At 46.8% G+C, this 20,901-nt stretch overlaps 1 protein-coding gene across 1 annotated transcript in view; it reads left to right on the top strand.

The window, feature by feature from the left end:
• Positions 1-4,158: 4,158 nt before the first annotated feature.
• The window catches only part of FLVCR2 (FLVCR choline and putative heme transporter 2), a 41,143-nt gene continuing 24,400 nt past the window's right edge, over positions 4,159-20,901 (top strand). The window contains exons 1-3 of the mRNA XM_075030141.1: positions 4,159-4,701; positions 18,388-18,529; positions 19,810-19,950. Coding sequence (XP_074886242.1) covers positions 4,180-4,701; positions 18,388-18,529; positions 19,810-19,950 — 805 coding nt within the window. The 5' untranslated portion in view covers positions 4,159-4,179. The remainder of the gene's footprint in view (positions 4,702-18,387; positions 18,530-19,809; positions 19,951-20,901) is intronic.

Genomic DNA, 20,901 nt, shown 5'->3' with positions numbered 1-20,901 from the left:
AGCAGGTTGGGTGTTGAGCCCAATATAAAACATTCTCCCTGCACCAACAAAGATCTTGTAATCTTCCCTGCAATGTCTGTTGTGAAAGGTCGTGTGGGATAGACTGGGAGATCTTCTGACATCTCTTCTAGACCTTAACCCTATCAGTCAAAATGTGATAGAGCCACCTAAGAGCTGCACTAGCTAGGCCTTCTAAGTGCAATGATGAGATTTAGAGGCACAAATCACAATGCTGTGAGTTTGAGAGCAAGGGACAGCCTTTGATCCTGTGAGTTTAGATACTTCCCATTTAAAGGGAGCCTAAGCATCCTCTGAAGTCTCTGCAGGAACTGCGTGGCTGGAAGATCCAGTAGATCTCTGAGTACCCACTTTTCCCTGGCAACCTTCACCTTTTGTCCAGCTACTCCTTGGACCTCTGATCCAGTGTGGGAGAGGAAAGGCATAAAGGAATTATTCTTTTCACAATAATTTTCTAACATGCCTTCTGCACACCTTCCAAGCCAATTTCCACCACCCGCTCATTATGGCCTTGCTTGTCATTGAGGCCTCTTGCCATCCACTTGAAATCAGAAAGCTGGGTTATCATTGCCGGCATCATTCCTAGTGTTTATGTTCATTGGGTGGGCTTTGAGAAAACCAAGCTTATTCTAAGGCATGTTCTTCAGTCCTTACAGAACATAAAGGAATTGCGTGTACTCATTGGTCATAAAGGCAGTGTATATTCCAAGAGTGTCAGAAGTTGGATTTCTTGAGATCAGTAGGGAAACCAGAGATGTTAGGCTCTATCTGATGGCCTGTACCATTACATTTAATTTGGGTCCTGCTTCTGCCTCTGGTTTAGTGCCTTCCAACCTTCACAGATACTTTTGGCTACAGGATCGTCTAACCTTTTTAGCACTTCTGTCAATCTCTGTGTAAAGGAGATTTCCCTCTAGCTTTAAAATCCACTTCAAGGGGTAGTCCTGAAATATAAAAATTTTTTCATGGCTAAGAAATTTTTATATAAAGATTCTCTGATGAGGGAAATCCAAAAACAGCTGCTGTGTTGCTTCAAGAAGGGAAAGAGTCTCATCTGAGTAGAAACAGATGCGGCAATGGAGAGAGGAAGAAATGCAAAGCACAGGGCTTTTATTTTGGTCCAGAAATTGGCAAATGATATAAAGGGGTGATTGAACAGTACACAGAGCCAGAAGCAAAACAAAACAGCCCTGAAATCAGAGGAGAGGAGTTCTGGGAAGTGTGGGCCTATAGGTATGAAAAATACTTGACTAAATCAGCTTTAGGGGAGCCAGGGTTGCTTCCCTGCCTGACTCATGTTCACTTGACAGGCTGCACTCACCAGGGGCTGGGCGCTACTTTCATCCATCTGCTTTCAGCTCTTATTTTCAGCAGGGTCTGTGTTTTAGTAATTCTTGATTTACCGTTTGACTTTTCTGATTGGACTAAGACATTGGTTTAATGCAAGAAAATGGCTCCTTGCTTGGCAGGCTCTGGCTTGCTATGGACTTTTTGTTGGTGATGGGTAAAACTGAGGATTTTCAAGAGAAATTTAGGAGCTAAAGGTGGGACTAAAACAGAACTCAAGATGACAGACTGTTTCTGACTCCAGTTTGGAGTAGGGCTGGTGGGAGGCAAAGGACCCAACGTGTGTTTCTTATTCCTCTCCCATATATCTAAAGATTTTTCTATGTGTGTGCTCTTTTTTTAGTCACATGTGAAGAAATTAACTGTTCTCAGTTTTTTCCTAATGTATGACAGTGTCTCCTCAATTCCTTATTTTTTTCTTTATACTCCTTCTGCTTTTTCTTTTTCTGTGACCTAAGTCTGAAAACGACATTCAGTCCCTATGAGTCACTGATACCTTCCTCTTTGGCTGCTCAGAGACCTTTGACTAAGCAGACTGCCATACAGTACCTAACTCCATTATCCTGCATTTATCCGAGTTTACAAGTGAAAGATGCCATGGACTGTGATAACAGTTTCAGTTACAGATAGCTAAAGTTACAGTCCTAAAGTCATACAGACCTAAATACAACATGTAGATGACATATTTAAGTTAGTCTTGAGTAACTTAAAATAATGTCTTACCATCTGCAAATTTTGCTCCTTGTTCTGCTTTTGGGATTATTAATAAATGACACTCCTCTGAGCAAACCCCGTTTGGCATGCTAAAAATTGCCTGTTCATTTTTTTTCTTGATCTTTGCTTTTCGACTGCTCTTTAATCAATGATAGTGATTACCTCTGTGTAACTTTGATTTCTTTATAATATTGTGGTGAATTTTGTAAAGACCTTTTCAAATCTGATGAACCTAAAAGTTAATTTTCTGTACTATTTTACTGTTATATCCTCAGAGTTCTCAGACTAAGCAGCAGTCGGACCATGACAGTCCTTTTTCTGCTCCATTTCACCTCTGCACTCTCTGCACCACTATCACTCATTGCATTCCTGATACATTTAAATTACAAATTTATTAGAACAAATTCCTCTGTTCTTTCTGTTGTCTCCATACAGAGCTTGGAGTAACTTTGGGTGCCTAACCTAATAATAAATGGGACTGAAAACCTTTTCTCTGGCTCTTGCTTCTGCATTAGGCTTCCTTGTTTATTATGTAAAAGGGCTACATTATGGTTATATTGTACCATGGTAAGGAGCAGCCCAGGTGAAGCTGGAGGCTCCCTGGCAAAGCTGTGGGCAGAGGAGAGGGAGAGTAGGAAGGTTTGCAGCTCTGCCCTGCGGTGCTTTCAGCAGAGCACACAGGGAAGGCTGCACTGGCTTTGCTTGTCTCCAGTTGTGTTGTCTCCAGTGCCTGGTCACTCCGCTGGGAGTAGGAAACCTAAGCAGGTGACAAGAAGCGAGCTCTGTGAGGATACACAGCAAGAACCACTTAAGGTGACATTTGCTCTCCTTGGAATAATTTGTCCAGAGGTGTTTTTTTGTTGTTGTTTGGGTTTTTTTTTTTTCTGGCATGGGAAATAAGAACATAAATGCACCAAAGCTGAGTGTCTGCCTTTGCTCCTGGCAGTAGTCAGGTGGATAACTTGGAGGACAGCGCCAGCAACCTCTGACAGCATTCCACAAAGTAAATACAAGCCAGAGAAACATCACTTTTTCATTCTCTGATCCAAGTCTTTGTTTCAGGAATACAACATCCTAAAGACAGGTCATGGCTCCCATTTGTCCAAGTGAACTTTGAGCTGTGTGTTTAATGCCGGAAGAGAGCTGAACAGCAGTAGCATGTAACCAAGTCCACATTTTAAAGCTTGCGCTGAGTAACGTTTGTACAATTCACATAACACGATGTTAATTAAATGAACTGTAGATTATAAGCGATCTCCAGGCAGGAATCTGTCGGAGTGGCGTGTTGCTAAAGGAATTGGAAAACAAGAGCTGACTCAGTAACTGCAAGTTCCCCATGAGGATGAAAACAAACATCGCTTTTGGGTCTTTTCCTTCAGTCACATTGAGATGTTTTGACTTCACTGGATGTTTTCACTTCGTAGCGAGCCACGTCATGAAAAAAACCATCGGGAGCCCACCCAAATGAAACCCCAAACCGCTTCATCCTCCAGGTGCCCACCCTGGCATCTCCGGCTGGGTCAGGCACCGCCCGCCCGCCCGCGGCCTCCCCCCAGGACACAGTTCTGGGTCAGTCCACGTCCTGCTCGTCACTTCGGTTTGTGCACTGACGACCGAAGTCTCTCCAGCACCGGGCCCTTCTTAGGGCGGGGCGGCCCCTCGGCGGGGCCGGGAAGTGGCAGCCTGGCGGCGGCCGTGGGGAGGGGGTCGCGGCCACTCTGCTGTGGCGCAGGCAGCGCTTCTGCAGGGCCCGCTCCGCGGCTACCGCTCCGCAGCCCCCCCGGCGGGCCCGCCGGCCGGCCCTGTCCCCCCCGCCGCGGGCAGCCAGACGCCCTTCCCGCCCCCGCGGCGGGGCGGGGCGGGGCGGAGGGCGGGGCCGTGGCCCCTCCTCCCCGCGCGGAGGCAGCCAGTGAGCTCGGCGGGGGCGGCCGGGTGGGGTTTCCCGGCCAGGTGGGTGCCGGCGGGGGGCGGAGCGGGGCGGGGCGGGGCGGGGCCGGGCCGGGCCGGGCCGAGCCGAGCCGAGCCGAGCCGAGCCGAGCCGAGCCGGGCCGGGCCGGGCCGGGCCGAGCCGAGCCGAGCCGAGCGGCCCCCGCTGCCGGCATGGTGCAGCAGGAGCCTGCCGGGGCGCTGGGGCTGGCGGCGGCGGCGGGGGAGGCCGCTGCCGCCGCTGCTGCCACCGCCGAGGTGCGGCTGTCCCGGCGTCGCTGGGTCGTGGTGCTGCTCTTCAGCAGCTACTCCCTGTGCAACGCCTTCCAGTGGATCCAGTATGGCAGCATCAGCAACGTCTTCGTGCGCTTCTACGGCGTGAGCACCTTCGCCATCGACTGGCTCTCCATGAGCTACATGGTCACCTACATCCCTCTGCTCTTCCCCGTCGCCTGGCTGCTGGACAAGAGGGGCCTGCGCCTCATCGCCCTGGCCGGCTCGGCCCTCAACGCCCTGGGCGCCTGGGTGAAGCTGGGCAGCCTGAAGCCGCACCTCTTCCCCATCACCGTCCTGGGGCAGGTCATCTGCTCCCTGGCCCAGGTCTTCATCCTGGGCATGCCCTCGCGCATCGCCTCTGTCTGGTTCAGCCCCCGTGAGGTCTCCACTGCCTGCTCCATTGCTGTCTTCGGGAACCAGGTAATGGGCGGCTGTCCCCTGCCTGGCCAGGGACTGGGAGTGCTAAGGGGGCAAACCAGGGAGGGGGAAAAGATGCACAGGGCCTGGAGGGCAGCAGCAGGGATAAGAGGCAGTTACACGAAATTCCCCCCTGGGAAATGCAGCTGGTACCTGGAGGGACGCAGCTGGGGTTAGGCTGTGGGCTGGTGGTGGTGGCAAAGGCAGGTGGGACCCAAGTCTACAAAGTTGGAGGCAGCGTGGGGGTTGGGTACAAGTCTGGCTTTGAGAGGTGTTTGGACTCGGGAGGCTTCTCCAGTGCCCTCCTACTCTCGTGTTTGCGAATCTCTACTCCAGGGGTGTGATTCAGTAGAACCATGGATGGGCTGGAGGGGAATGTGGGGTGCTGAGAAACGTGCTTTAGGCAGTGTCCTGCAAACCTCAGATCTGCAGTTGCATCTGGACTTGACACTGCAATATCTTCCTCCTGCTCACAACTAGGTGGGACAAAGGAGATTAGCTGTATACTGAAAAGGGTACTTGCCACTGAGCCCTGGAGGAAAATGACTTTAGCACTTTCACACCTCTTAAAAATGAGGTACAGAGTTTCTACCAGCAGTTGCTTTGAAAAGAAACAAACCTTCCATCAAGCTAGGGGGAGGTAAGCTCCCTTGTAACACTTTTGTTACAAGTGTTACAAGAGCACTCTTGTAACAAGGTGGGTCAAGGAGGCCAGTGACCCACACTTCCTCAAGCTGTGACAGTCTTTTCTTGTAGTCAGCTGGTGCTCGGAGGAGATAAGTTTTTCCACAGCTTTGGAAGGATCAGGGAAGTAGCTTCTTGACCCTTGCACCAGAACACCCACTCATCCCTGTTGCATGAAGCAGATAGGCCAATACTGATGCAACATGGCATAAGCGAAGTGAGTGTGGCTCCGCAACGCTGACACCAAGAAGAGGGAATTGGAACCTGGCATTAGCTGTTAGGCTGGACCTGTGTCCCTTGCTTTGAGATCCAATGTACTCTGCTACACGTGACTCTCTGCACCACCCTGGACCATCTTTGATTCAGTCTGTGGGTGGCTGCTATTCAGATTTGAATGGTTTGCAGTTCAGCTGGTTTCTGATGCATGGTTCTTCCTCACAGATAACTTTGTGTGCCGTGGGCTTGAGGTCTCCTTTCCCCACATTCCTGGGTTTCTGTATTTATTTAGATACTCCTGAGGCAAAAAGAGTGAATGCTCAGAGATGGTATTTGAGGAACTGAAGTCTGTGGAACAGCGCTAGGGAATTAAGGAGACTCTGGAAAGAGAAAACATACTTATCTTTCTCTGAGTGAATCCAAGCTTTCCTCTTTGCTCTTATCACCCAGGCTAGTGGGTTGGTTTTTATGTGTTTTACGTGAATCTTCAGAGTGGAAGGCATTTAACTTGGCATGAGCACTCTGCTGATTTAGGAGTAAATAAGTAACTGAGCATTTTGCTGTCAGACTTTTTTTAATTATTCAGGTGGAGTTACTCAACAACGTGCATAACAAATCCAAACAGAGTGGGTTTCAGCCTATGCTATATGCGTGTGTGGTATCCTCATCGTCCTAAATGGAGGGGGTTAGTGTATCGGTTGTGAAAAGCAAACTTTGGCTATGCTTTTGGAGCTCCACACTGCTCTGGAGATTGAACTGACATGGCAATGAGACCTCAGTTCACTACACAGCCTTTGCTTTGTAAGCCCAGACTTTCCTTTTAGAGAATTGGAGAAGTCAGAAATGGCAATGACTAAAGGCAGGGCGTACTCCGTAGGAAGGACCTATTAATTCCCTTAGTCAAGGGTCCTGAGGTGCATAATCACAGTGAATGAAAAGTAGCTATTTTGTTTACTGCTGATGGTGGGCAGGGGAAAGAAAGAAAGGCATCCTTTTTTCCTGACTCTGCAGTTAAAGACTGTGTGTTAGGGAGTGTTAGCAAAGGGTATAATACAGTGGGTTTGTAATTGCAGTATGCCAGCATGGCAAATTATTCCCTATGCTCATTCCTCTACAAAACTGTATGGTTTTCCTTTCCTTGCCACGTCACTTAGTTACAGATCCTCAAGGTGGAAAACTCTGTCATGAGTTGTTATCATGACTGTTATTATTGAATGCTAAACACTGATTTCCCTCTCCATCAAGAATTGCAACCAACTATATGGAGGAGTGCAGCAGTGTCACTGCTGCTTTTTTTGATATACCTGCCCTCTTTCTGCTCCTACCCTCTTGGCCTTAGACAGCACTTAAGCAGCGCTGTCCTGAGGAGAGCCCTGCCTGCTGCTTCATTGAGGTCTGCCGGGGTGATGTCTGCTCAGGATGCTGCTGCTGCTTGCTGAGTGGTGGTAACCTTCAGTTTCAAAGCTAGCCCTGAAAAGTAAATCATTAAATCAGTCAGACTGGGTATTAAATATCTTTTAAAAAACAAACAAACAAACCCTAGTAGAGTATCAGATTCTCCTCACTTGTTTCTGATCATGTGTTGGCTGTGGTATCTGAAGTGCAACGAAGGGTTAGATTGAGCACTCTTGAATCAATGCTGGAGAGCTTCTAGAAGAGTGTGGACACCTGTGGAGGAGATGATCACATTCCCTTATTCACCCACTGCTGGTTTTCATGACATTTTACTTTTCCCCATTTTAACAGGGAGATGCATAGGTTTTTCCATTCTTTTTCCCTGTCCCTGCAAATGCATGTATAGGGAGGTGTAGAATAGTGTTTATTTGCATGTTGGATACTTTGGCATTAAAATATTAGTGTTATTAAAATACTATTAGCATCTCATTGCTAAGGAAGCAGAAGTGTTTTGAAGAGTTCACTAATGTCCTTCAGATCTGTTTGAATATTGGGAGGAATTTGTCTGACATGCTTCTGAAATACAGCCATCAGGAGTAGCGTGCCTGCTACGTCATCAGCAGTGTCACTTTTGGAGGAGCTTGGTGCTGGGTATCTACACCAAGTCCCATGGACAAGAGGTGGGTGGGAGAGAGTGGTTTGTGTAAGGCCATGCTGGTTATATTTTGGTGTATTGATTCGTCAGCCTGTTCCCTGTTTGGGGCCGTGGTTCAGACCTGACAGGTTGCAGCAAACAGGCTTCTGATTTCTATGTCGGAAGGAGACCGTCCTCTCATTCTCTCTGGTGACAGGACCACAGCAGGAAGAAATGCTCTCCTGAGATACTAGCATTTGCAGGTGTATGTGCTTTCTGGAGCAGCAGGCCTTGCCCCTTCCTTTAACATACTTGCTCTGCTGTCTTTTGGGGATGAGGAAACATGGTGCTGTGGCATGACAGAACTAACACAGTGGTGAGGATGTTTAGGTAATGAGTTAAATTCTCGTGGCTTTTTGAGATTTATAAGCTGGAGCGTGGTGGCCAGGTACCAGCTCTCTGCTTCAGCTGCCATGGCGTGTGCTGGATTGCTGTGCTTGGGCCACGCTTCTTCAGGCATGTTGGTTTTCGGCATATCTCTTACTGCTGTATCTTCCTGTTGTCACTTGATGGGCAAGGGACATGGGCAGCACGCAGACGATTGTGTGACTGTGTTGCACAGGGGCAATGAAAGAACATTTGTGTTTGTGACTTTGTATTTCTTTGCCACAAATATTGTCACTTTTTTGATTGAAATAGACCTTGTTCCTGGCTCTTGCCATTCTGATGAAGAGAAAAAAGCAGCTGATGGGCTTGAGAGTAAGGATGTGGGCATGTTAGACAACGTTTCTGCTGTAATTTTGCCTCGTCATTTTTTAGCAGGGGTTGATAAAAGGTGTTGATGTGGTTTGGGAGAAAAGAAAACTTCAGCTTTGCATTAATCTCTGCCTCTGGGGAAAAAGGATGCAGCACCTTGCTAATCTTCAGGTGGGGTCTGTCCTTCTGCTGATGCAGCTGGCATGTGACTTCAAAGATTTAGGGCTTCCATAACAGAAATGGCCCGAGGCAGAGCTTTTAGGTGCTATCTGCAGACTGCTGGGAGTGCCAGTCTAGCAGTGATTAGGTGATGGCTTTTGAAGTGGACAAACTGGATTATAAGTTGTGAAAGAAATTCAGGCAAATGCTTGCTCTCTCTCCTGGTAGGTCCTTTCTTCTTGTTCTGAATTGGCGGAAAGAGTCTGCATGGGGTAGTGGGTGGGTGGGTGGGTGTTGCCAAATAATTGGGTCTACAACATCTGAATGGCCATTGCTTTTGTGCTGGTGAGCCTGCAGCACTGTTTGTGCTGAGCATGTGCTGCTGTTTGATGCCTCACTGCTAACTCTGTTCTGTACCTTTTGCCCTTCAGGGAAGGCAGCATCTGAAAGTCTAAGTGTTGTGAAAATGGAGCACATCCTGTGGAATTCCTGTCTTCAGGTGGACTTCTAGATCTCTCTGGCTGTTCTGTCCCTACTGGAGGCTCCCCATCTCTTCAGATGAGATTTGATCCCTGTTAGAAATAGGGGCAGGTGGTGGTCTGCCTCACATCCCTCTGTAGCGTGGCCCTGTATCTCCTGGGGTTTTAGCTATTAGAATAGAGAAGATTTTAGCAAGGAACCAAGAGGACCTGGTAGTCACAGTGGTTAATGGTTGACATTCTCCAGCCCTGGCTCCCTTCTCCCCCTCTAAAAAAGGGCAGGGTGGATCAGAGCTCTTGGATCACAAGGAGTGCAATGTGGCCAACTCTCTGAGGTCCTGGATGTGGCTCAGTGTGGGAGGGCGTGCTGACCAAATAGCCATGTGGCTTTCCCAGGAATGCCTAAGTTTCTATGAATGGACACTACAGCCTGAAATGAACTTTTTCTACCCATTTCATCTGGTGGTCCCTTCCCAGCCATGCACCAAAGGCAGCTGCCCCTTCTCCCTCACAGAAGCAGTTGGCTTTTGGGTTATCATCTGTGGAAGCTGCATGGGAGTTAAATGAATGACTGCAGTGTTTTTGCTGGGAGGGGCTGCCCTATGGCACCCTCAGCACTTGCCCTGCAGGATCCCCCAGGGCTGGCTATGTTAGGTGACTGTAGTAGGTCGTTGACCAAAGTATTATATCCTGACTGCAGATTCCAGCAGCTGCTGAGGTAGCAGTCAGAGCTGAAACCCCTCTTCTGCTTTACTCTCTCTTACCTACTGCTGTTTTGCTGTGTTGTGTTTCTTTCCCATTAAACTGGGGGAAGGTGCATTCAAGGCTGGGAGGCGTTGAATGACTTGCATAGAGAAGTAGTCTTCATCATACAGCATTGCATCATATTAAGCACCATCAGATGATGCCACAGAAGCAGAAGTGTGATGAGGAAGGGTATTTGCTTTGCTTCCAGAAGAGCTTTGGTTGTGCAAGTACGGTTTGAAAAAATACATTATCTCCCTCATCAGTGGGAGAGTAAAAAAGAGCCTAAGCCCTATCTTATCTTGCCACAAGGCCTGGATTACAGTCTTTCCTTTCACAACTTGCGTCCTTTCTGCTTCTTAAAACACTGCAAGAAAGGTGACTAAGCTGTGGTTTGCAAATGTTCACATATGTTGACTTTCTGACTATCTGGATTTCAACAGACTCCTTTAGTTTTGCTGTCAGTGGTATGGAAGAAGCATATTCTGGACAGCAATCCAGACAAAAGTATACTGGGTAGGAACTGGCAGCTTCTGATTTACACAGCTCTTCAGTTGGGTATTTTCAATTCTACTGTAGCTTTTGTATAGAAAGGCAGTTGGGACCTGTGCTGATAGTAAAGGATTGGGAAGCCAATGTGCAGTAGGGGTCACAGGGTGTGAGACAGGGGTGGCTGTCTGCTCTCTGCAGATTGCGTTACGTGAACTGTGGGGTCAGAAAGTTTAGCTGCTCCTGTGAAACGTCACGGTGATAGCGTGGGAGGCACCTGTAGTTAGAAAAGGAGGGAGCACAGCAAGGCAGAGCTTTGACACACAGACAAAAGTAGAGGAAGAGGCTGCATTGTCCTGGGCTTTGTAAAGGTACCTCCTCAAAGTGGTTCCCTGGGTGAATGGAGATGCGGGTCTGATGCCTTTAGTTATGTTGGCAGAACTGTTGGAGAGGCTTCTGATATGGGTCCTGTGTGTATTGAGCTTGGTTCAAAGTTCCCCTCTCATACGTGTAAAAGCGATGTAGTGAGAAGGGGACCCTTTCTGTTCCCCTTCATAAGGGTTTTCCTACTGCAACAAGAGGCGCATTGTTCAGATCCAGCAAACTGCAACTTCCCCCTCCTCTCACCTATCAGATGTGTCCTTTTGCCACTACCAGTTACGTTCTGCATCTTTGCACTGATTTGCACTACTAGTGTGGGCCACATGACATCCTGATCTAGTCTCATCTGTTACTGAACAGCACGGATGTTGCTGTATTTGGCTTGTGTGTTTTGTCTGTAAGATTTTTGGAGAGACAATCTATTGTTGTGGTTGTTATCGGAGATGGAGGTTTCTAGAACAACAGTTGCTGTGTGCAGGCTTGCTTTGTGACTTTGCACCAAGAACCTTGGCTTCCTTGGTGATAATATTGTTGGGTCAGTTATCATTCATTTGGGAAATCTCACAAGATTTGTTTTAAGTTCTCAGTATCTGAAGCCACTTGTATTAGAATGAAGTATAATAAAAAAAAAACCCCAAACCAAATCCAGAAACCCAAAACCATTTCTACTGTTGTGTCTGGGGAAGAACATCTTGAAAATGTGAAGCCCTACAGGCTTAAACATATGTGTCAGAAAACAGGTAAATCGGTGTGTACTGCAGGACTGACTTGTTAAAATAATTGAAGTATGAGTCATTTTATTCCAAAGCCTGGTAGTCCCTCTGGTTTTCTAGAGGATTCCTCATCTCCATGTTCCTTGGTTGATGTAGATGTTAAGCATTAGAGGTAGTGCTGTGCATTGCAAGTAAATGGTTCAAGACTGGTACTGCATGTCCCCAGCAGTTACATGGATCTTTCCTGCTCCCCTGCTTTTGGAGGCAGTGGAGGACACTCTGTTAGAAATGGAGGGGTGGCCCTGGAGGGAACTGGGTTGTTGTGACCCTCAGAAGGCTTCTGGCAGTGGCATTGTGTGGGTGGCTCAGTGTAGGTCTGCCAGGAGGGAAGTCTTTGGCACAGATGAAGTGTTTGTTTTATTCATGCTTTAAAACATTGCATTTGATAGAGTTTCACAAACACCTCTCAATGAGAGGTCTGCAGTGGGTAGTTAGATTCTCCTATTTCTGTTCTCCAGGCTGATCTGAGGTGTGGGTGAAAGTTTGATGACCAGATCAAAATGAGTGTGGGCCCTGTTAAAAGTCACTCGTCTGGGAGTGGAAAGGTAGAGTAGCTTGAGTGGTGTGTTGACAAATGCAATGAGCTCTCTTTGCTGAGAGCAGGTGAAGGCCTTGATTTTTTGTTTTGTTTTGTTTTGTTTCCCAAAAGCCTTTCCTTTGGAAAGGTACAATGCATCAGAATAGAGGATCATCTGGCCTAGGTCAGGCCAAATTTGTAAGGCAGCCCCAGGCCAATCAGTGGTTAAGTGCTAAGGGAAAGACAGTAAAAAAAGGAATGTATCCTCCTAACTCTCCAAAGTCTTGGCTTGGGAACTTGCTGAGATGGTACTAAAATCATAATGTCTGAAAAGCCTGTTGTATTGGTGTTTATCAACATGTAAACTTCAATCTTTTGATTGATTGTTACAGTTTCTGCCCATTTGGCCAAACCATCAGGCTGCTGGCCCTGGGGTTTTCTGGGACTCCTGCCTGTGCCAGGCCTCTTAAAAATTCACATAGCTTTTCCCTTCCTCCATTCCTGATTTGAATATTTGGTAACAGAGCAGAGTTAGAAGTTTGGTGTGTTTGTGTGCAAGTAGTGTGGGTTTTCTGTTGACTTGTTCTTTTGAACTCCTGGATGAATACCATGTGGTCCTGACACCTCATAGAAGAAATCAGTTGAAATAAATTGATTAAGGTCTTCCACTGATAATGCCTTAGGTTTTTGCCATGTGAAAAGGTTCTGTTGGTGTGGAGACCTCCCATAAATATTATTTTGTGAACACTGGTGCAAGACTTCATTTAGTTCTCCCTCTTTCTCAAATGTTCTTCTTCCACAGTGATCATCTTTTGGTCCTACAGACTTTCTGGCGGGCTTCCTGATTTTGCTGTGTTTGAAGAGTTTTGACTTGGTTTGTAAAGTTGTTCCAGAGCCTATTTTGGCCTACTTATGGTCTTTGGCTTGGTCTAGTTTGCTGTCTTTTTCTTTGCTTGAAGGCATAATGTCCAGTTTTTGCATTGGGCGGTGGTTGGTTATTTTGTTTTGGTGTGGTGCTTTTTTTTTTTTTTTAACTTACTTAACTGTGGTTCCTTTATTCTGTTCTAAAATATTTTGCTAATATTCTCTAGGCTTACACTGAGCCTCTGATGTGGTGTCTTTACACAGTCTTCGTGCCACTTGCAAGCATTTAATTTCTTGGCTTTTCTTTTTAATTTCCTTTTAACAAGCTTCTTTCCTTTTAGGCAGCTTTTGCAAGTTAAATATTACCATAGTGCTTTGGAGGGTGGGTTTTATTTTGTTGCTGCTGCAAGGAAGCTGAATTTGAGTGCAGTGCAGAACCGTTCTGTAATATTGATTGTGGTCACACTGTGCTGCTCTAGGTCTAAATCACAAATTGTGCTGCCTCTTATAGGTTCTCCTTAGAAAAGAGTATTTATGGAATCAAAAAATGCAGTCTCTGCATCATCCCTGACATGACACTTATTTAGTCTGCAAGGGCATTGTTGAAATTTCTCACTGTTGTATTTTTTCTGCCTTTGCAGCATCTCTCTCTTTCTGTCTGTTAACACTTTAATTGACCTTCTGGGTTTGGTGGTCTCCTCTGTCAATATTTGTGCTTACTTACGGAATTTTATAGGGCTTCTTTATTCCCATTGCTGACTCTTAAGTTTTCTTTAAGGTGGAGACCTACTCCTCCATCAATCATTCAATTTTTATGCTGATACTGCACTGATTAACCTCCTTCAGCAGACTTAGTATACAGACAGCTAAACTTAAATTAGACATCCCATTTTCCATTTCAGGACTTCAGGTACATTTATACCATCTTATTAGCCATCGGCTCTTGGTTTTATTGCCTGTTCTTGTATACACTTGAATCTTGAATGTGATGTTGTTGTTGGGACTGGTCAACTGGTCAAAAGGGGAATCTTCTATCCTTTACCAGTCTTTAAAGAATAAGTCATCTGAACAGTGCACTCTGCTGTAGTTGTTGACTTCCCTCATATTCTCTTTAAAAATTACCCCAAAGCCTTCTTAAAATAAAGTGCCAGCAGCCTGGTTCCTAAGGAGAGATTCTCAGAAATCAGGACAGTGTTGTGTGTTTTGGGTGTGAATGATATGCCAAATTTTGGGAATTCGAGCCTATCTATATGGGTCTTGGAGACCTTTCTGCCTGCACAAAGGTTGGAGGTGCTGATTTGTATGCTGGTGAGAGGGACTACACTACAAACCCTAATGACTGATGGTCTCTGTAAGGAGGGTAGCACAGACTGTTGCAGAACCAACCTTGGTTTTAAATTGCTTTATTTTCCCAGCCCTGATATAAGAGGTGTGGAGAAGGGAGAAAAGTTATTTTTCACTTGCTAAGGCATCTTTAAATTTTCTGGTTAGCTGGGTTGCAGTGTTGTCTGTTGGGCTGATGGTGTTCAGGCACTGGCTTGCTGAGGACCAGGCTAAAAATCTCCTTGTGAGAGGTCAAGTATGTGCTGTATAGTACTCATTGGGTTGTTGAGAGCTTGTCTTTGTTGCTAAAAATGGTATGAATAAGCCAGGGTCTGTGAGTATCCTCCAGGAAATCTTCAGTGTTAGTGAAGTCAAGGAGCCTCATCTTCATAGGAGTGGTACCATCAGTTGCTCTGAAGTAGCAGTAGGAGCTACATTTTATATGTCTGCTGAGATTTTTTTCCCTCTTCTACCATCTAGTCCTTCACAAAGGTTTAACAAACTCCTAATGGATAAAAGTGGTTCCTTTTTTGGGAGCAGAAGAGAAGACAAAACCTCCATCTACATTTAGAAAAATTGTTTAGGTCTTCTGAAAAGACAACAGTAGTGTCCAAGAAAGCTGAGTAAGTCTGTGTCCCATTGGGTAAGTGATGACTATAGGACTTCCCAGTAAAGTATTTCTGAACAATTTGCAAAACAGATTCTCAATACCCTCTCTGCTAGGTACATCAGGTAGATCCTTTTTCAGGAAGGAGAAGCTAGAGGGAGACCTGAAAAGAGTGAATCTTGACTGTGGGCCTGGAGAAACTTACGTCAGAGGTCAGAATAAAGCATGGATCTCTCCTCCTTTCCTGTTCTTGTTTTGCTATGGTTCAGCAGCTCGTGATTGCAGCTCATTCAGTAGCACGTGATTGCAGAGAGCGGGAAGCCAAGAAGCACCTAGTGCAGGAATCCAGCCCAGTTCTTCCAAGAATGAAATGGTGATAGGACAAAGGATCCATTTCCAGGCAGGTGTTTATAGACCTTATTTGGTAAAGGGTGGAGGGGCACACATGAGACCTGATATGTAAGAGCTAGTAGGACTCTTCCCTCAAATGGAAAGGAGCAATGTTGAGAGTCTTTTCCTTGAAGCTTGAACCCTTGGGAATGCTAAGGAGTGAAGCCCAGTGTGGCTGTGTTCTGGGCTGAGCAGGCACACCAGAGCCACAGGCCTGCACTTTGGCCACAAGCAGGGCAAAATAAATGTGCTGCAGAGACAAACAGGCTTCTGCCCTCTAGGAGCGATCTCTGAGCATCTGTTTGGTGCAGTTGCCTTTTCTGTGCACTCTTCTGTGCAGCTGCAGGCTTGTTTCCCTTGTGCAGAGAGGGGGAAGGTGTGCAATTTAATAAAGATCAGAGGTTGAAGCCTCTAAGCCAGCTGATAGTTGTGCTCGCTGTTAGTCAGTGAGTCTCAGGGGTCAGCGGGCAGTGCAGAGGAGGAGAGCAGACCTGACTCACTGTGACGAGAGGCTGGGGATAGGCCATGTCTGAACAAAGTTGAGCTCTGGCAAGTTTAGTCCTGTGTCAGAGATTGCCTGTGCTGGGTGGGTGTTAGGAACGTTTAACCTTCCTAATGGTCTCTTAATTTTCCTCCTAAGCTCTTTCAGTCCTTGACTTGCTATCTGGGACAGCACAATTTGTGTCTGTCTTCAGTCCTTTTGACCAACACCTGAAGGATCTCATTCCTGACAGTGCCCTGAAGCAGTGGGGCACAACTGTAATCTCTTGGTGACTCATCCCACCAGCTCCCTGTGATGTCCCAGCACCAAGAAATGAACTCTGGCACAGATGCCTGTTGCTGATCCTGACCCAGGCTATTCGAGGTCCCAGTGGAGTGTGTTGTTTGACACAGCAGAAGTTTGGCCAGACATGGTTGAAAGTTACTTGTTTGTAAGCTAAATAGGGTGTCTGAACCTAGCAGATAGCTCTGTTTGAAACATAAGCATTCTTCCTGTCTCAAAAATCCCCCAGCTGGATGGAGGAGGAGGGAGTTTGTAGGGAGTTTTCTGGGGCTGGATGGCACAAGCTGATTTTTATCCCAACTACCAGATATAGCACATGAAGTGTATTTGTTCTGTGATCTCGATCCTGGCCCATGAGTGGGTCTTCCAAAATGAGTTCATCAGCACCCCAGAGACATGGAGATGTGACAGAGGAGGCATGTGGAAAGCACAAGGAGTTTTTGCTAGAAGGCAGCCCAGGCAACGTGTCTTGAGCTCATGCCTGGGTTACAGGCTCCTGGGTCGTTCTGCTCTGTATGCTGTCATGCTTGGATGTGGTTTATGAGCAGCATAGTCCTTGCCTTTCTTAGTCCTTGCTTTCCATACTTATAGACTCTTTCTAGGGACTATGAAGACATTGAGCACTGCAGAATCCTTCTGTAGGGCAGCGGTTGGCTAGTGGTGCTGTCTTCCTGCTGTTCATTCATCACTGAGGCATAAAACACTATCCTCTCCAGCCCATGGTGATGCTAATTGATTCCTATTGATCCATTGTTTCCTATAAGGAAACAGTAAATGCAACGGGCTTAATTTGACTGTATCCTCATCTCCATGTTTTGCATACTCCTGCCTCTTACTGTGATGAGAGCAGTGGCTCTATAGAGGCTGTATTGGTGTAGCATAAATAACCACTGGGGGTGGGATTTTTTTTATGCTGCTAGTCTGTATTGGTTCAGCTAGCACTGTTCTGGTACTGTTAGCACTTTTTTGTCTCCAGGCAAATGGTAAATGCCTGCAAAAGAGATTGGAAATCTGTTTCAAGCAAGGATGAGAATGGCTGCATGGCCACCTGGCATGTCTCTTTCTTGGGTGCTTTCTCACTCCTTCCACCTACTGGAGGCTCTTGTGTGTGCCTTGTCACTGTCCACAACAGCAAACACAGGCTTAAATCAGGAAATAGCAAAAATGAGGGTGTTGCTAAACAAAACATTGCTTTTGCCCCAAATGGGTGGGTGTGCAGAACCTTGAGAGCAAGCAAGAGGTGAGCTTGAGCATGGCTCTTTTTCTGATGTCTGAGAGGGCTGCAGGTACTGGGAAGGGCCAGGGGAACAGGTAAACACACAGTGCTTGGGAACCAAACGGTGATTGAAATGCAGCCACAAACAGTGAAACACAAAAGGGGGGAAAAGTGGCTTTCATAGGCTCCTCTTGTGTTTAGAGTGCTCATGAGTGTGCTGAGTGCACTTTGGTTCCCACTTTATGAAAAGAAGAGTGTGCTCCTAAGCACCAAAGCAGTTATTTCTTCCCTTCTCTCTCCCATTTGAGGGTGGCACTGAAGGTCTGTGCCACTGTCAGTCCCACTTACCAGTTTGGCAAAGCCTGTGCTGCTACAGCTCCTTGTTGCTGTCCTGGAGAAATAGCTGTGGAGTTAAAAGCCCTAATATCCTCACTAAAATATGTGCTGCCACTGCAGGAGCTCCTCAGCTGGACATGTGGGGCTCTTGGCACAGTAGAGGCCAGCGATGCAGGGGTTTCTTCTTGCAGCTCTTCATAGCCAAGCATTTTATCCAGGGGCAGTTGTCAAGCCCCATCACACAACCTCAATGTTTAGGATATGTGCTGTCAGCACTTCCTCCACTCTCAACCTTGATGTTTTTCTAGGTTCTCCTAGCAGTCATAGGGTGAGCCTTGTCTTGGGAGGGGGCTCAATAGGAAACAGTGTCATAAAGTGGCTGAGCCAGATTAATATCTCGCTCATCAGGAGTGGGCAGGTTTCTGTCTCGGCCCTTGTGCTTGTCTGGCTGGAAAATAAATTGGTTCAACTCATTAACCCAGTAAAGAATTGTGGTGGGTTTTGACAGTTTGTTTTCTGCCATTTTTAATGAGCAAGATTCGATTACCAGGTGATCAGGCCAGCACCAGAGCAGGTGCAACATGAGGAGTGGGATGTGTGCGCGGACAGGAACATATATGCATGGGGGAGGACAAGGGAAGCAAGACCTCCACTTAGATGGAGGCAGGTGTTTATTCTGCTCAATTCTATTGTAACACCTTGCCTTGAATATCCTAATAGTTGTGAGTGCAATGGGGGGACCTCTCTTATAGTCTAATTGCAATGGGTACCTGGCTTTTATCTCTTAATTGTTGGGTGGTAAAGAAGATTTTCACCTTGGTTGTGAAATTGGATTAGGGTCAGTTAGCCCTTACTGGGCATCAGGGGGCTTAGCTGTGGGGTGGTGGCAGTGTTGGGGTTCCATGTCACACCTCTGTGTGTTCCCTCTCTCTCCTGCTTTAGCTCGGCATTGCTGTGGGCTTTCTGGTCCCTCCAGTTCTGGTTCCCAATGTGGAGGATGTGGAGAAGCTGGCCTACCATATCAGCATCATGTTCTTCGCAACTGCAGGCGTGGCAACAGCCCTATTCATCCTGGTTGTCATAGGTAAGGAGGTGGGAGTGTACATAGGTGGGACTGAGAAGATCAGCCTCTGTCTGTGAGGGGCCTGTGTGCTAGGAAATGGGCCGGGGAGGTTATTTGGGGATGTGTCCTAGCACACAGCTGACAGGGTCATGCAATATCATATTGTGCTGCTTCAAGCCCTTGATGAACAGCACGTGTAGAGGGGTGTACAAGAGGTTGTGAGTGAGCCTGCCAAATTGTTCATTTCATTCTTTGATCGCCTGCGTAATAAAACCCTGGCATGAGTAAGTCCTTTAAAAGCCAACAGAAATCTTCTAAGGTTCACAGTCATCTTACCTGCAAACAGGGTGCTGGGCCTTGGATTATGTCTTGGACCTGACTATCTCTTAAGGGTAGGGAGAAAGAGGCAGGTTATATGGCATCACAGGAACAAGGTGTTCCCAGGAAAAAAAAAGGTAACCAGTTATGAGTGGAGAGAAGGAAGCATTAAGGACAGTAGCAGGACACCAGAGGTGCAATTCGCCTGCTTAACATGTGAAGTGGAAGCCAGATCTTTAGCATGAAAGATTGGCAGGCTCACTGGAGAGCAGAGCTTGTCTGCTGAACTCCATGTAATTTCTCTTTTTTTTTATAGGCTCCTCTTGCCAGCTTGTTCATGTTGCCTGGTGGCTGAATCACATGTAGACTTTAAAGAATCTGGGGCAGGGAATAGACAAGGTACAAAAATGGCTGTCTAGCACCTGGTACAGCAGTATCACTTGCGACCAGGATTTCTGGATGCTACTTTAATGCTAGTTAGGGACAGCAGATGGCTTGGCCAGCCTAAGAAGTGCTGGGACTGAAATAAAACCTGGCATAGGTCATTGCTTTCTAGGCACTGGGCACTGCAGGGCTCCAGGCCACCTTTGCCAGCTGGCTTTTCCCATTCCACTTTTGCATTTGTAACTCCATGCAACACTTTCACAGCTGGCTGGCCACCCTCCTGGAGACAAAGCCATTATTAGTTCTGAGAACTCTTTTGTTGCTGCCAGACACCGCCTACACAAAAAGCTAATTGACAAAAAGCTAACTGACGGCAAGGTGTTTCCCCAGTGGCAGGCGTTATTGTTGGAGAAACCCTCTTCATTGCTGGTCCTGGATAAGTTCATGCATGGAGATCAAAGCATAAGGACGATGGTGTGTTTTGTACACTTGTTTTTACTAGCCCCTCTGCCGTCCCTCAAATGGCTCTACCCACAGTGCGTGCTCAAGCTCCCTGATTGCACCATTTACAAACAGGTGTATTTTGTATCTGGTTTCAGTCTTTAAGGAGAAGCCCCCATACCCTCCGAGCCGAGCTCAGGCCTTGATCCGGTCAAGACCAACAGAGGAGTATTCCTACATGCAATCAATCCTCTGTCTGCTCCGCAATGGCAACTTTTTGCTGCTTATGGTCACTTACGGTAAGGTCTGGCCTTTCCTCTCTGCAGTTATCACTGCTAGACATGCTTAGCTCCTCCTTCCCTCTCCGTGCTCTGCTGGGGCAGTAACTGGCCTGAGTTTTTCTAGGAGAGCATAAGGATAGCTGTGCTGCCACAGACCAGGAGTCCTTCTAGCCCAGTAATCTCCAGCAGTGGTTACAAGCAAATGCCTAGGGAAGAACAAAAGCAAGGGAAGCACACAGAGGACAATATGCCTCCACTACTGTTCTCCCAGTCTTGGACTGTTTTCTGTTCAGGGGATTTCCTTATCCTGTTGTCTTTTTTTCTAGTCAGTTAGTTACCTGCAATGAACTAATCTAAGTGCTTACCTAAGAAATACTTGGAGCTGTGTCTGAGTGCAAGTCGCAGCACTGAGTGAAAGTAATTTCCCAAGCAAGGGTATGGCTGCCAGTGGAGGTCATGTGGAGCATGTAGATATACAGGCTGTGTCACTTCCTTGGCAGTCCCTATGAAGCAAACGGAAGGAAGGATTGGAGAACATCTTATTTTGCCATCTGTCCTTGCACACTGGGTTTGCTGCTTGCTTCTCTTTAGCAGTCTTGGTCTGTTTCTCTGAGGGCAGTGTGATGTGTTGAATCTGTTCCTGATGCTGAATTGTCATATGGAAAAGTATTTTCCTCTTTAGCAGAAAGGCCATTGCAGTCTATGCCTGGCTGCATAATAGGATATACTGTAGCCAGCTAGTCGGCAGGGAGTTCTGTCCTCACTTCCTACCAGCTTGCTGTGGAAGCTCCTCAAGGGGGAAAGTTGAATAGTGCTGGAAGTTCTGCAGTTCTGCCAGCAGCTGTGCCTAAAGGGATGAGTAGCCAGGTTGGAGAGAGTGAGATGGTGGCTTTGTACCTGCTGAGGGTGCTAATAGTCTTTGGAGTTGTTGAAATCTCTTCTCCCTTCTCAGTCCAGTAGTCTTCTAGA

This window comes from Buteo buteo, chromosome 6 (genome assembly GCF_964188355.1).
Source record: "Buteo buteo chromosome 6, bButBut1.hap1.1, whole genome shotgun sequence".
NCBI lineage: Eukaryota > Metazoa > Chordata > Aves > Accipitriformes > Accipitridae > Buteo > Buteo buteo.
This window is presented reverse-complemented; position numbering and strand designations above follow the sequence as displayed.